Source organism: Pipistrellus kuhlii, unplaced genomic scaffold, assembly GCF_014108245.1.
Source record: "Pipistrellus kuhlii isolate mPipKuh1 unplaced genomic scaffold, mPipKuh1.p scaffold_m20_p_3, whole genome shotgun sequence".
In the NCBI taxonomy this organism is placed as follows: domain Eukaryota; kingdom Metazoa; phylum Chordata; class Mammalia; order Chiroptera; family Vespertilionidae; genus Pipistrellus; species Pipistrellus kuhlii.
This window is the reverse complement of record NW_023425529.1, coordinates 110,830,940-110,846,423: the sequence shown is the minus strand read 5'-3', so window position 1 is coordinate 110,846,423 and position 15,484 is coordinate 110,830,940. Positions and strand designations below refer to the sequence as shown.

At 31.8% G+C, this 15,484-nt stretch overlaps 1 protein-coding gene and 1 pseudogene across 6 annotated transcripts in view; one reads left to right on the top strand and one right to left on the bottom strand.

Moving 5' to 3' along the window:
* TSC22D1 (TSC22 domain family member 1) overlaps positions 1–15,484 on the bottom strand; it is a 131,382-nt gene that overhangs the window by 89,732 nt on the left and 26,166 nt on the right. The window contains exons 2-3 of one of the 6 annotated variants that reach the window (XR_004991096.2): positions 9,211–9,380; positions 6,723–8,317 (exon numbers count right to left, since the gene is read on the bottom strand). The exons of 1 other annotated variant lie outside the window; for it this stretch is intronic. Coding sequence is in view for 3 of the 5 variants with exons in the window: in XM_036456187.2 (XP_036312080.1) it covers positions 9,130–9,367 (238 nt within the window). In the remaining 2 variants the exon portion in view is untranslated. Of the gene's footprint in view, positions 1–6,722; positions 8,318–8,940; positions 9,381–10,529; positions 10,687–15,484 lie in introns of those variants that run through there. 4 more of the 6 variants (XM_036456188.2, XR_006742945.1, XM_036456187.2 and 1 more) reach the window with 4 other exon arrangements.
* LOC118728997 lies at positions 3,069–3,244 on the top strand (annotated as a pseudogene).

Below are 15,484 nucleotides of genomic sequence, written 5' to 3'. Positions count from 1 at the left end.
ACAATTGAAATTTAGAATTTAAAATGCACAATTAACATTAGCACCCAAAAAATAAAGTATCTAGGTATAAATCTAACAAAGTATGTACAAAGGTAGGTAGGTAGGTAGGTAGGTAGGTAGGTAGGCAGGTAGACATAGATAGAAAATGTTACAAAATGTTTATAAAAAAATCAGATATGAATAAATGGATAGATATTCCATGTTAATAAGCCTAAATACTGTTAGATGTCAGTTCTTCTTAACTTGATCTTTAAATCCAATGCAACCCCAATTAAAGTCATTTTATAGAGACAAATTGTTTCCAAAAGCTAAATGAAAAGCAAAAGATCCAGAACAGCCAGCATAATACTGAACAAAGTCATAGGACTCACACTACCCAACTTCAAGACTTACCAAAAAGCTACAGTATTCAAGACAGTGTGGTACTGTGGCCAATGGAACAAAATAAAAGCCCAGAAATAGACTCATACAAATACAGTCAACTAATCTTTGAAAAAGAAGCAAAGGAAATTCAAAGGAGAAAGAACAGTCTTTTCAACAAATGGTGTTAGAACTGGACACAAACACAATCATTCACTTTACACCTTTCAAAAAAGAATCATTAATTCAAAATAGATCACTGACCTAAATATAAAAGTCAAAACTGTAAAACTTCCAGAAAATAAGATAGGAAAAAATCTAGGGGACATAGGTTGGTTTGGTGATTAAGTGGACTTCATCAAAATTTCAAACTGCTCTGTAACAGACACTACTAGCAGGGAAAATGAAAAGGCAAGCCACAGACTATTTGCCAAACACTCATCTGCTAAAGGGCTGATATCCAAAGTACTTTTTTTAAAACCTGTTTAAAACTCAACAAGAAGACAAATAATTGATTTTTAAATGGGCGTGTGGACACCTTGCCAAAGATGTTATTTTTTTTAAAGGCATTGTATATTGCCAAGATAAAGAAGCCAGTCTACAAAGGTTACATATCCAATTATATGACATTTTACAATAGAAAAGCAAAACTAGAGACCGAAGATTTGTGGCTGTCATGGGTGGGGAGTGAGGGAAGGGATGGGTAGGTGGAGCACAAGCCATCTGTAGGCCAATGAGACTTCTATATGACACTGTAACTGACACAGTATTATGTACTTGGCAAAAGCCATATAATTGTATGACACAGAGTGAACCCAATGTAAACTATAAACTTGAATAATGATATACCAATACTAAGTTCATTATTTGTAGCAAATGCACCACAGAAAAGCAGGATGTTAATAAGAGGAAAGTATGGGGACACCTGGTATTCATGTGTACTTTCTGGTCTATTTTTCTATAAAACTAAAACCTTTTTATAAGTCTATTAAGAAATGCATACTAAGTAAAATATCCCTTTTATCTACTTTCAACACTGAGGTTCTACATGTAATTTTCCTGAGAATGCGCATTCTTTGAGGCAAAGATGTTTGGTACAAGAGAATTCTTTTAATTTGGCAGATCTTTTAAATGCCATCTTTATTTCTTATTGATTATATGCCCTTGGCAGTTTTTGTTGCCCTTGAACTTCAGTATCTTCACATGTAAAACAGAAAAATTCCCTTTCTCACAGGTCAACTGGATTAATTAGGCAAAATATTAGTAAAGCACTTAGCCAAAGGTCAAGAGTAGGCATGTTAAATATCTGTTCCTTCCTTTCTCCCCCATTTACCCTAAAATTCTTTCTAATTCAGGTAAAGTAGCATATTTTCTACATATCAAACCAGTGTTTCTCAAACAAGGGCACTTGTACACTTAAGAGGTACACACAACTATTAAATAAAAAACTCATGTCTTCCTTCAACTTAAAATTTGGGAGAATAAAGTTAAATATTTAACTGGTAATTTAAAATTTTGTTATAGATTTTTAATATTTCTTACAAATTTTGTGACATACTGTGTTAGTACAGTTTTGGTAATATTATATTTTTTTTAAAAAATTATTGAAATATTGTTTATTGCATGTAACATTATATTTAAAATCATTTTTCTTGAAAAAAAAAATGTTATGCGAAAACACCATTGCTAAAGCAGAGTTCTTGCGCTATATTTCAAGGAGCAAGATAAAGCTATGCTTGCATTAAAACTTAAGCCCCAACCTAAGGCTTCTAGGACTACTTCCTTTGTCATCTTCTGCTGTTTGGTATAGATTCTATACTTTTCTACTAAAGCACTGCCTTTCATTTCTCATTTTAATTGTTAGTAAATACAAGTTCATTTTCTTCTCAATGTCAATCATGTGTCAACAGTTTAGCTCCAGTGGGCCTGATTACTCTTAAATTAGGAAAAAAAAAAAAAAAAAAAAAAAAAAAAAAACTGGGGGGAAAAATAACATATATACAAAGGTCATTTAATATGGAATTTATGGTTATTTGTGTCAGAATTCAGCAAATAAAAATAACTGAAAATTGCCAAGACCGGTTGGCTCAGTGGATAGAGCGTCAGCCTGCGAACTGAAAGGTCCCAGGTTCAATTCCGGTCAAGGGCATGTACCTTGGTTGCCGGCACATTCCAAGTAGGGGGTGTGCAAGAGGCAGCTGATCAGTGATTCTCTCATTGATGTTTCTAATTCTCTATCCCTCTCTCTTCCTCTGTAAAAAATCAATAATATATATATATATTTTTTTTAAATAACTGAAATGGAAATCGTACTTTTTTTTACTATGATTTCTCAGGATCTTAGCCATTGAGTCAATTTCCTTTTCCACTAAAGGGTGAATATTAGCCTTTGTATAAACACACTACTTGCCTAATTTTCAGAAAAACAAAATATTTTGTATATCCCTATATAACTCTTTTACTCAACAGAATCTCAACATGCATAAAATTAAGCACTGTAATCGGTAAATATGTAAGGATAAACAAAGTGGTTTTCCAGAGCCAAACACACAGTGAGCACATCTGTACTATCTTGATTTAGTGTCACATGTTAAGGAAAACAATGATAAAGTGATGTTCAAAGATTTATAAAACTTTTAAGGATCTCAAAACTATACCATATGAACAAGAGCAAGAAAATATAGGTGCTTGGGAGATATGGACTAACGATGGACACCAAGGATGATATCCAACCCCCAAAGCAGCAGCCAATGATACATATCTCTGTGGAGAATGTCATGCAGAAAATGAAATAAAATCCAGCGATTCAATCAGATACAGAGGATGGAGATACAGAATAATGTTCAAGAAAAGGACTAAAAGATTCATGGTTTCTGATGCTTGATGAAATGGAATTCTTTGCATTTGAATTTGCTATTAATGTAGTATAGCTTTTGATTAGTGATATCTTTATGAAAACTCTTTATACACTATTTCATTTTAAAAATCAAAAAAGGAAGAAAATATAGGTGCTTAATATGTAGAAAAAAACAACTTGGCTTGGAATTGAGATATAACACAGTCATGTTAAAAGTCCTGTAGGCTGTCATATTTGAAAAAATCAGACTTGCTCAGTGTTTTCCCAAAGTAGAAGGGGGTAAAGTGCAGGCAAGTACAGGTCTCTGAGCTTGCAGTCAAGAGACTTGAGCCCTCCAGACATTTCATTAATTGGGTGACATTAGAAATATGTGATATTCCTGTTATCTTATATATATAAAACGAGGGTGCTAAACTAGATTATTTCTGAATGATGCAGAAGCAAATTCTGGATCAACTTCTTAACATTAGACGATTCTGAACATGGAACCAGCTACCTTATTACGTAGCAAGTTCTCTTAGTAGTTCATATCATCATCATTTGCTCTACATAAGACAAAAGTAGGATAGCATATAGCATAGCAAACTATTTTTACTAAAAGCAAATGTCCAGGAGCTGGTGTTCTTATAAAAAGAATTAAAAGATAGGATGGAAGGTAATTGTGTTCAGCATGTTACCATCTACTGAGTAAATTAGTAATTTATTCTAGATAAAAACTAATAATTTTTACAGTTATGGACTGAATACTGCCATTTTCCTTTGTTTCTGGATATACTAAATATGCTAACACTTAACTCATTAAATTAATATTCTTTAAAGAATAATAGTATATCTTTCTTCTCTGAATGACTTTATCTACTAATCAATATTATTTTTTTTAAAAAAATATTCTTTCTTAACCCATAGTACAAGGATCCCCCTGAATTACAGTGCTTAAGGGAATATTTATAAAACTTGAATTTCTCAAACCAAAGTAAAAATTAGTGCAGCTATTGTTTTCTAAGTTCAGATATTGTTTAATAAAAATAGGCATTCACAGCAAACTGAAGCCAGGCAATAATTTCATGGAATACATACTCAACTTTCCAGGAAAAGTACAAAATTTTTAAAATTTTCAGAGTCTAAGAAATACTAAATTAAACATGGATCATAAACACTAAGAGAGAAAGGATAGGAGGAGATGAATAAATGAGATCAAGAACACAAAGGGTAGACTGTGGATATATGTTTCGAAATGTACTCCAAAAGCATACAAAAACAAATTTGTGGTTTATCCATCTCTCTTCCCTGGGAGAGATCACTAGGGAAAATTATTTTTCTAATTCTATATTTCTGAAAATCCAAAGACATCTGTTATAGTTCACTTTATCATCAGGCATCACATTGAACATATTCTGAACATTTTCTACCTATGCCATACCTTACCTCTGGAGTAGAGATCACTTTGGTCATAATTCCTGAAAACTCCGATGCGTACTTCAAATTCCCTAACATTTTATCGCAGTAACCTAATTACCTTAGATGTACATATTGGGAGAGGGAGGTACTTTAGAGCACCTATGTGCATATTTTTGGAAATAAAAATCTTTCACATTTTAGAACTAAATTAATATGAAGTCTGTTTAAAGGAAATAAAAAATATCTGAATAAAAAGAAAGCAAGAGATTGCTTAGGACATCTAAGCAACTGACATCTTGCTCAATTGTTTCAATATAGCAAAGTAAAATAAGATCTGTGCACATATTTACAATAAACTATAAACCATACTGCTTATGTCTTATACATTTTTAAGACAGAACTTATTAAAAAACTGTCTTCTCACTAAAGAACAAAACTGTACCTACAGTTAATACAATCAATGATTAAGCCTATGTTCTTATACCTCAAAAATATAAAGGTAACCCATGTTCAAGATTCTGCAATGTGTTTATTTTAAAGCTACTGATGGTATAGGGAAAAACCCATGTAATAAAAACTAATTTATTTAAAACCCTCATTTCACCATTATTTTTACAATGTTTGAAGTTTCTGGTTCAAGATTTTTATTTAACCTCCGACACATTACCCTTTCATACACATGTAGTTAATTTTTTTTGTATTCAAGTAAAATACAGCATCCTGCTGAAATGTAGTCTGTATATTTTTTAATTGCTTTAACTCTAAAAACAAACTTTTATTCACAGAATCCTTACTCATCTTTTCCAAACTTACCAGAAAGCTAAGAATTTTAACTTCCTTTCCCACCTCCCCAAATGCAGTAGCTATTCTAAATTATAATTTCCATTTCTAATTTTTTTAGAGTATATTTTTTAGAGTAATTCTTTGAGAAGCCAAATTACTTCATTTGACACAAAAGTTGTCATTAATTTAACTTTTATTTCTTGCCAAGGACCCACCCCATCATAATGTTTATTTTTAAGCTTTGAAGTCCAATTCTTATAAAGTTTTCTTCAAATCAAAAGAAAAATCGTCTTGCTTCTAGCACACTCTGCATTTTTTAGAAAAGGTAAATTGTTCCAGGGGATTCAATTAAGTTTAGGTAGCTATAAAAACCAGGATCATTAAAACCAATTTGTATTCTACCGGGTTAAAAGCAAGAGACTCTTAATATTTTACCTTCTTAAATTTTTCCAAAAAGATATATAATTATTTGCTCACGCAGAACACTAAAATATAAAACATTTTTCTTTTCCTATTAACAGCTCTTATAAATTAAGTAATCTCCAATCAGCCATTATTTTTAAATGTGTTTTTCTGTGTATAGGAGCTGTCTTTTGGATGCTATTTTGTAAGATGTTATATTTTGATCAATTTTGCTTTTAGAAGATTTAATCTTATTACTCCTAATATGTATAATTTTGACTCGAGTTTTCCTAGTTTGCAAAATTGACATTAAAAATGGCATTAAAGCCGAAACTGGTTTGGCTCAGTGGTAGAGCGTCGGTCTGTGGACTGAAAGGTCCCAGGTTCGATTCCGGTGGGGGACATGTACCTTGGTTGCGGGCACATCTTGGTAGGGAGTGTGCAAGAGGCAGCTGGTCAATGTTTCTCTCTCATCAACATTTCTAGCTCTCTAACTCTCTCCCTTCCTCTCTGTAAAAATATCAATAAAATATATATTTTTTAAATGGCATTAAAAAAATCCAATTCTTGAAACAAAACTAAGATGAAGCAAATCATGAAAATGCAAAAACTGACTGAATAGATCACCTATTTCATAAATTTGGCAATGGATGACCTAATAACATCTTAACAGGTTAAATACTGTTTTCTCAAAAAAGGTTAACATACAAAGGGTAATATATATATTAAGAAATACTTGGAGAAAGACACATAAAATTAAAATACACTTAAAAATACTGTTGTAGTTTTCAATTTCTACTCCTGAAACAAAAATAAGCCATTTATCGTAAGTGCATTTTTTTCAAGGAGAAAATATTTATTTGTTTTCAAATGATCACATAATACAAATATTACAGTCATTCTAGAAAAAATAGCTTATAATATTCATAAAATAAACACTGAAAAATGTAAGATTGCATATTGTGACACAAAATACGTAAAATTTGTAAGAAAAAATATTAAAATAAAAATTTAAATAAACAAATCAATTTACATTAATATACAAAAAGTTTCCGTTTTAAATAGCTTTTAGTGGCATGAGGTGAATAGAAATGCACTTACATTTCTTTTGTACACTTTAAGAAACAGAGCTAAAATTTAATCAAAGCATGAGATTAAGAGATTAAATCATTTTCATCTTTCAAAACTGAAACAAAAGGCTATATAATCTCACAGGCCATAAACTAGTTCAAAGAGTTCAACTAACTTAATTTCCAAGAAACCTCACTTTCAATTCCCCTAAGTTCTTTCTAAAATGTTGAGCAGTTATTTTTTTAAATTTATGTATTTGTAAAGACTTTCTTATTAACATTTAACAAAAACAAATCAAGCATAAAAAGCTGTAATCATTTTGGGAATTCAGAGCTCTCTAAATAAATTTTAGTTTAAGTTGACCTTTTATACTTCCTTTTAAGTACTACACATACAAACATTTACTTATAAGCAATGAGGCAAATACAGGTCTCATAGATAGCCAAGAAAGACTGGGTAAATGTTTCTAGATTCCTAAAACATTTTAGAGGCTTCCATATTAATAATTCTACACTTTCCATTCTTAAAATGTTTTACCAAATAAAACAAACTGATACCATCAGGTAACTTTTAAAAACTACTTCAATAGTTTTTAACTGACCAGTTAAGAGATATCAAAAAGAGAAGTAGAAAAATTTTGATAACTATTTTGATCAATTAACTGGTAGTTTGATAATTATCTTGCAACACTACGTGTACTACTATCTGCTTTGTTTCAGTATTATTCAAACTTTACTATGTCTTCAATGCAAAACAATTCCTCAAGTTTGACAAGTCTTTACTTCTTTAGAAGGAGCAAAAGCTACTTTCATCTCAAAAGATGTCTCTTCTACTTTTATACTGATTTGATAAATGAAAGTATGACTCAAGACCAGCAAAAGATAAGCTAATAGTGTAGCCTTAATTTTAAAAATAATTTGGGAGTATTTAAGAATTTCTAGCTTCTAGTTTATTTCTAGTTTCTTTCAGTGTCAGGGGAGGAAAAAAAAAAAAAGTTTCACTAAGATTTTTGGATCTCTCGTACTACAAAAAAAGGTTGCCTGCTTGATTTTAGGTGATTTTTCAATCTCTCAAATCTTTTAAGTGAAACAGATACAGAGAGCTGCTTTTAAAAGAAAGGAGTCTCTCATGCTTCCTCTATTTCAGTCTTCTGAATAGAAAGGAGTATTTTCATGGCCATGTAAAATCCAATCTGAAAAAATTATTTCATTAATTGAGCCTTTCCACTTCCAGACCAAGAGTACACCAGAATAAATCTTAAAGTTTATAAATGACAAGATCAGGTGGCTCTCTCATCCTTGTGTCTTCTAGATATAGTGCATGGCTCCGTTCACCACTGCCTTCCAAACTGCAGGTGCTGCATGTGTGACAGATATCATCCATGAAGGCTCTGCTAGGAGAGTTCCTTGTGCTGAAGAAGTATGATGTTTACCAGTTGAAAGAAATCTGGGCAATTAAAGAACAAATAAACCAGTCTCCCATTATCAAGATACCTGGAGTCACAGAAGGAATCCACCAAGGAAAAAAAAAATTGCCAAAGGCACCAAGTTCACATTCTACCCATTGTAGATGATAAGAATTTCCTGGAATCAAATCCTACCCTTGGCATCAAAGAAACTAAGAGAAAACCATTTTAATGCCATGGGAAAAATTTAGGACAAGGTTTTTGTCACAAATAACACTATCACTAGGGACTAGAAAACTACTTATGAATATATTTAACATAGCCTTTCAGGGATATTATATCCTGAAACTTATATTCATTCATATTTATCTTATTAAAGAATGAAACCTAGAGTTGACAGTAAAGTCATAACAGTACTATCATTTCATCTTCTAAAAGATCTAATTAATATGAAGTCCTAAAAGTTTGAGGTAGGAAAAAGACCAAAACTTTCTAACAGGGTTGAATAATACCTTGGACATCAGACTATGTAAGTTAGGTGAGTTCAGATGTCCAGTTTGCCCAAAGATGAAATACAGAAACTTCTTAATTACTGGAATATAAAAGAGCACTTAGAAGTTAACTAGTACCATCAAAAGCTAAAATGGCAAATATTCCCTTTTTGAAAGTCCTGTGGACTACAAAGTCATTCACTAAATCAAGTGCCCAAATTATCCACTGCTTTAATTACCTGGAGAGAAAATTAAATAAATTTTTGGTAGCTGTTTTGAATAGGCACTAGTTAGCATTCTCAGAAAAACAGACTGCAGCCCCACCTAGTTCTAATATGAACCCAAGGAGTTTACCAGTTTAATTAAATGGGCAATGGAAGGACACTCCAATCTATAAAAAAAAAAAAAAAAAAATTTCCAAGTAAATAATGGAAAGCACCCACTTGTTTATTATCCTCTCCCACTCTCTCCAGAAGCTGGATATTCTGCCTCCAAGGGTTCAGTGGAGAAAGTGGACCCCTGGCGTCAAAATCTCTCCGTGGTCTTGGCTGTATCTGTGGCTCTAGGATCACTCCTTGCACCTCTGGTAGGAGAGAAGCACTGAAATAGAGAGCTGAATATAGATTTAAGAGAAAAATTCTTATTAAGAAATTACATTCTCTGGTCATTTGAGTTTGTAATGACTTATCCTCAGGATAAAAAGGAGCTACTTTTGTGCACTTTCTTTAGTGCCTTCTTAATGTGAATTTCAGAAGTCTGTCCCCACAAATGATTAATTCCTCAGTAATGATTAAGAAGGGACGGACCTATCTTGGTCTAAAACATAACACTCACTTTGTGCCAAACCACTCAACTTCAAGTGGTGAAGACTGAATTGAAAAAAATGATAAATTTTGAATGGAAACAAGATCATAGTTCCCTAAATGGGACAGGGAAAGGCTCTCAGCCTCAGATATATTAAAGGAGGAGTCCCAGTTAATTCTTCTGTAAAAGAGAAGAAGATGGATTGAAAAGTAGAAGCAGAAAAATCAAGCATATGAACAGGAATACTAATAAACCTTGGGAACTGTTTAAGAAGGTGAATTTGTTCTTGGTTTTTAAGTCTTCAATAATTTAAACGACTACAGTCCCACATTATATAGCAATATAAAGCTAAACCTAAATTTTATCAAGCTATGACTACTGACACTGAAAAAGATTTATTCTTTAAGCACTCATATTTAAAAGTTAAAAGGCAGGACAGTGGACATAGGTAAACAGACTAAAAGTCTTTTTAAAACATATGATCATTTGGTTTGAGGTCAAATAGGACCAGGAAATAATCATTAATGTCTACAACGTAGAAATTAAAGCAGTAAGATATACCCAAATAATAGGTGATGATAAAGATACTGAAAATAGTATACATTGTTATAGGAATAAGGTAAACAAGAGAAAGAAGTTCAAAGCATATAGCAACTGATCAAGGAAAAGCTGAAAGGAGAATAAGATAGGCAGACATGTATTTAAAGTTATAGGGACTGCAGGATAAATTTTAACAGTGGAAAACAGATCAACTATACTTTGTGGTATCGAGTGATACATCCCTATTAAATTTCAGACCTTATTCTAAATAGAAAAGTGCTGCATAATTCTGCTGTATGGAACATAGTTCACACTATCCTATTTCAGGGACACAGTATATTGTGGGATAAATTAAGAAAAAAAATACTATCAAGTAATCTCTCTCTCACACCAACTGGTTATCACAAGGGTTCCTTACCTGTTAGTGGAACGAGGATTATGCTCTCTTGTTCTATCAACCAACCAAAAAAGGTTGTAGTCTCAGCACTATGAAGGTAGCAACCAACCAAAGTTAATGTTTTAGTGCCTTCAACTTCCTCCTGGCTCTGCCAGCCAGTTTGGAAATATACGAATAGCTGAAAAGGAATGGTTATTCCATTACCTAACAACATTTGGACTAAATTATTTTTAAGCCTAAAGATGAAAGAACAAGCTAACACTTCTGCTTTAGGAATATATTGAATTCTGTACAAGTGAGAAATGAACATAGTTTGGACTAAGGAAAAAAAAAACAAACCTACAAATTTAAGCATCAAATCTATAATTTCCAAAAATTAAAGAAATTATGAAAAAAAGAAATCTAAAAAATGTCAAGGGGTAAAACAGCAAGAGGTATCAAATTAATAACTACAAAAATACTTTATGAGGCTTTATGCCAACTATTTTTTTTTCATTTTAAGTTCCCAACAGAGTTTAAGTCCTGAAGTCTTTTAGTTTTGAAGAAACTAAAGACTATATTTTTTGAGCAGTAGCTTAAAACAGTACTTTACAGTATATTCACATTGGAGAGCTATGTGAGGAATGACAAGAGGAAAGGAATACAAATTAGATAAAGATCTGAATACTGAGTACCTCAAGAAATACAATCTAATTAGGTATTTTCAAGAATACAAAAATCCCACATAGATTAACAAAATATTCCATAGCTGGAGTGCCTACGGGGATGGCTCTTTAACAGATGTGAAAGGCTTAAAATTAATACACCAGGGCTATCTTATTTATGTTTTCATTGTACCTATATGGAACAAGATGTGCTACATTAAAACTATTAAACAATCATCCTATAGTCTTTTCTAAATCAATTTCCATGACAAATCAATCTTTTTTGAATCTAATATTTCAATATAAACCAGGAAAATTATTCAATATTTCCAAACTAATGAGATCTTAAAATTTAACATTGATATAGTTAAAAAGATATTCTGATATTATAAACAAAATGATTTTCCAAATTTTCCAGTTTTCCTTCAGTTCTTAAATGCTAATCAGCAGTAGCAACATATCTGAATGAAAATATAGGCAAAAAGAAAATGTTCCATTTTTTTTTTTTTTTTAAGTTTACAGATTCCTTTCACTTTGAAAATAAAAACAACTGCCGTGATCGTATAGTGGTTAGGCAGTGATCGTATAGTGGTTAGTACTCTGCGTTGTGAAAATAAAAACAACCCCCAAGAAATCATATCTTGCTCAAATTAATACTGGGCTAAGTCTACAATTTCTCTTTCAGTAGGAGAACCAAACCTTTGATTATCATACTGCAAAATATATAAATTAAATATACTACAACAAAATAAATATCCTTAGGTTATGGGGCAAGTGAGTTGGCTGGAGGTAGAGATCTACTTATAAACTTCTCCCAAGTTGGACCACTTTCAGGATACAACTTCTTTCTTTTGCCTGAAGTACCAAAACATGTAGATTCTACATATTTATACTCAAAAATAAATGAGCAACAGATTTCCCTAAATAGACACTATTTTGAATCAATGAGGAGAGATGGTATCACTTTTGCTTTAGGAGTAAATACTGTATGGAGACTGTGGGTTTAATATTGTACCATTTATAAAGAAAATGTAAAGGCAAATTCAAGATGAGATCATTAATCAAAAGCGAAAGAACATCTTTTGTGAGATTTAATGGAGGGTCATAAAAATGACACAGCAGAACTTTACCTAATTCTATTTTAATAGATAGTATTCTTCTAAGTGATATTTCAAGAGGAAAAAGAGTAAATACACAGGACTCCACTAGAAAATAAATCCTAAACCAAAGCCAACAAAACCAGCAATGCTGAAACAGATATTCCAGTATATCAATAAAACCATTTTAGCATTTCCCATTAATGCTTAAATTTTTATATTCAAATCAGAAGCAATAAACCTAAATAGTTTATGTATAAATCCACTCTAAGAAATTATCCTAAAATGTACAAACTAGATGATTTGCAATATTTGTTCTCAATATTAAACTATTAAATGAGCACATACTGCTAGTTTTAAACATCTCTCATATTGAAGAAAGAGGTAAAGCTACACCTAATCATTTTTAAGCAATGAAATAGAAGGTAACACATTTTTACAAAGATTATCATTTCTATCCACTTGTGCTATAACTAACTGATCTTAAGTTGAACTTGCTAACTTATAGATTTGCAGATTACTCATAAAACAAACAAGACATTCTATGCTACATTGAAAGCATGATGGAATACTTTTTCCTATTCATCTTTTATCACTAATTTTACTGGTTCTAAGGCACATCTACAAAGAAAAAGAATTTCTCACAAATCCCTCTAAGTGTCCAGAACAGCCCAGCTGGCATTAAAAAGAAAATGAAAGAACATCCTTGATAGAGAGTGAGTTTGGTATCTGCAGCTCCTAGAAGAGTTAGGTAAATTCAGTAAATACTTTATAAATAATAAAGCCTACTATCCAAGAAACAAAAAGAAGAATTTTGTCAAGTGGCTGATACCTAAAGTAGACACCGCAGAGTTCAACTTCCTAATCCTAAAGAAAACAAAACTTATCAAAAATATTACTTTCATGGATCTCTTCTGGGGATCGGTTTTAGGATTAATTTTTAGTATGGTAAGCTGAAACTTCAAAGGTATTATCCTGGGATGATCCAAATTTAGCTAAATTATGGCACCCATTATAGATTTTCCAATATTCTTTTTCCAGGTTTAAAATTAGTAAGGAAAAAAACAGCTATTGCCAAATTCAAATGTTCAATTTTAAAAATTGAGTGACATTGCCAAAAAGCAAACAAGCAAAACCCAACTTCCTTACAACAAGTTAGCAAAGGTACTGTATTGGCTCTAGAGGAAAAGAAGATTATTTCTAAACCACAATCTTATATATATTGTCAAATGGGATACACCTTAAAAACATCAAAATAGTCTTAAGTGAGGATTTTTTTTAAAGGCTTCTATTGTATATTTAACAATAAAAAGAAAATCCTAATGAAAGTGAATTTAAGAAAAATCTCTAAATCACTGTGGCAAATTCTTTTCATTATTAATTCAGCTCTTTACTTTTACTTCTCTAGTACCTTTTTTACCTGTTTTGCTAGTATGAAATATCTAGCTTTGTTTTTATGATGACCAGAATATAGTATATTGAAGTATAGATAAGGGGGAGAGGGAAAAAGAAATCAGCTTTCTACCACATTTTTAATTCCAGGATTTTTTGTGTTGTGCTACATTCTTAAGAGCATTCAGAAAAATATGAGTATAAAAAACTACAGAAAGAAAAAGATGTTTTATAAAATAGGCTGTCTTTACATTAATTCCTTTCTTATCCATCTATGACAAAAAATATGATATACCAGTCAACAAAATGATGTTAAGGAAAGCAAGTTCCTAAATTCAAATTAAATTCAAAAGATCCTTATCAAGCAAGAATCATCAAGGGGCACTAAAATTAATGGGTGCAAGTATGTTGAGAAACAGGGTATTTACTTTATCTCAAGATTATCTCCTCATAAGACACTCGCTATTTACAGAGAAAAAGAGGAATTTAACAGTGTAGAAACGTGGCAGACTCCTTCTTAATAAATGATCATGATATCATCACCAATAACAGGACAAATCAATATTATATACCTCATTCTATAATGCACTGATAAGGACAAAACATCAATTCTGTGGTATCCATGCCAAAAATGTATAATCTCAATCTGATTATGAAAGAACATCAGACACACAAATTGAGAGACATTCTAACTAGCTAGTACTCCACAAATGACAAGATGATGAAAGGCAGAGAATGAAGAACCAGCCCACATTGAAAAAGACTTAAGGTCACATGACAATTATGCACAAATAAGATCCTAGATTGAATCCTGGACCAGAAAAGGGTCATTAAGTAGAATATTTACAGATTGGTTAGTATTACTGATTTCTATATTTGTCTTATGGTTATATAAAATATGAACATAGGAAAAGCTAAATGAAGGTAATAGGCACTTTTTGTAGTATTTTGCAACTTTTTGGTAGGTCAAATTATTTTAAAATAAAGTTAGAGGGGTCCTGACAGGTTTGGCTCAGTGGATAGAGCAACAGCCCGCAGACTTAAGGGCCCCAGATTCGATTCCGGTCATGGGCATGTACAATACCTTGGTTGCGGGCACATCCCCATTGGGGGGCGTGCAGGAGGCAGCTGATCAATGTTTCTCTTCCATTGATGTTTCTAAACTCTCTATCCCTCTCCTTTCCTCTCTGTAAAAAATTAATAAATATTTTTAATCATCAAAATTTTGCTGATAAGGTAACTAAGGCACGAAGTAGTGAAGTCACTCACCTAAGAACACTTAAATTGTATATGTACAGCAGAAAATTCAAAAAAAGTTTATTTCCTGGACTCTGAGTTTTAACTAATGTTACACTTTTCTAATCATAATAGTCTTTATAACAAATATTTTATTTTAAAATATTATAGAATGCTAAACACATTCTGCTTTAAGTAGAATTCTAAAATCCTTTCAATTTTTTTGTTATTGTTAATCCTCACCCGAGGATATTTTCCACTGATTTTTTAGAAAGAGTGGAAGGGAAGGGAAAGAGAGAAACATCGACTTGAGAGAGACACATTGGTTGGTTACCTCCCACACAGCCACTGCTCTAACCCTTGAGCAACAGGCTAGGGCCCTTCAATTTCATTTAAACATAGATCACTTGACAGTTATTTGCTTTGCCATTTCTATCAAACTATGAAAGTTTGACAAGGCAATGAAACATAGAAGTAAACTGTAGTAAACTCATTATCAGCAACATAAATAATATAGGAATAGACGTTTCTACTGAAAAGCCTATATCTAAAGTATATTGAAATAATTTGAAATCCCTCTCACATTTTAAGTACTAAAATTAAGATT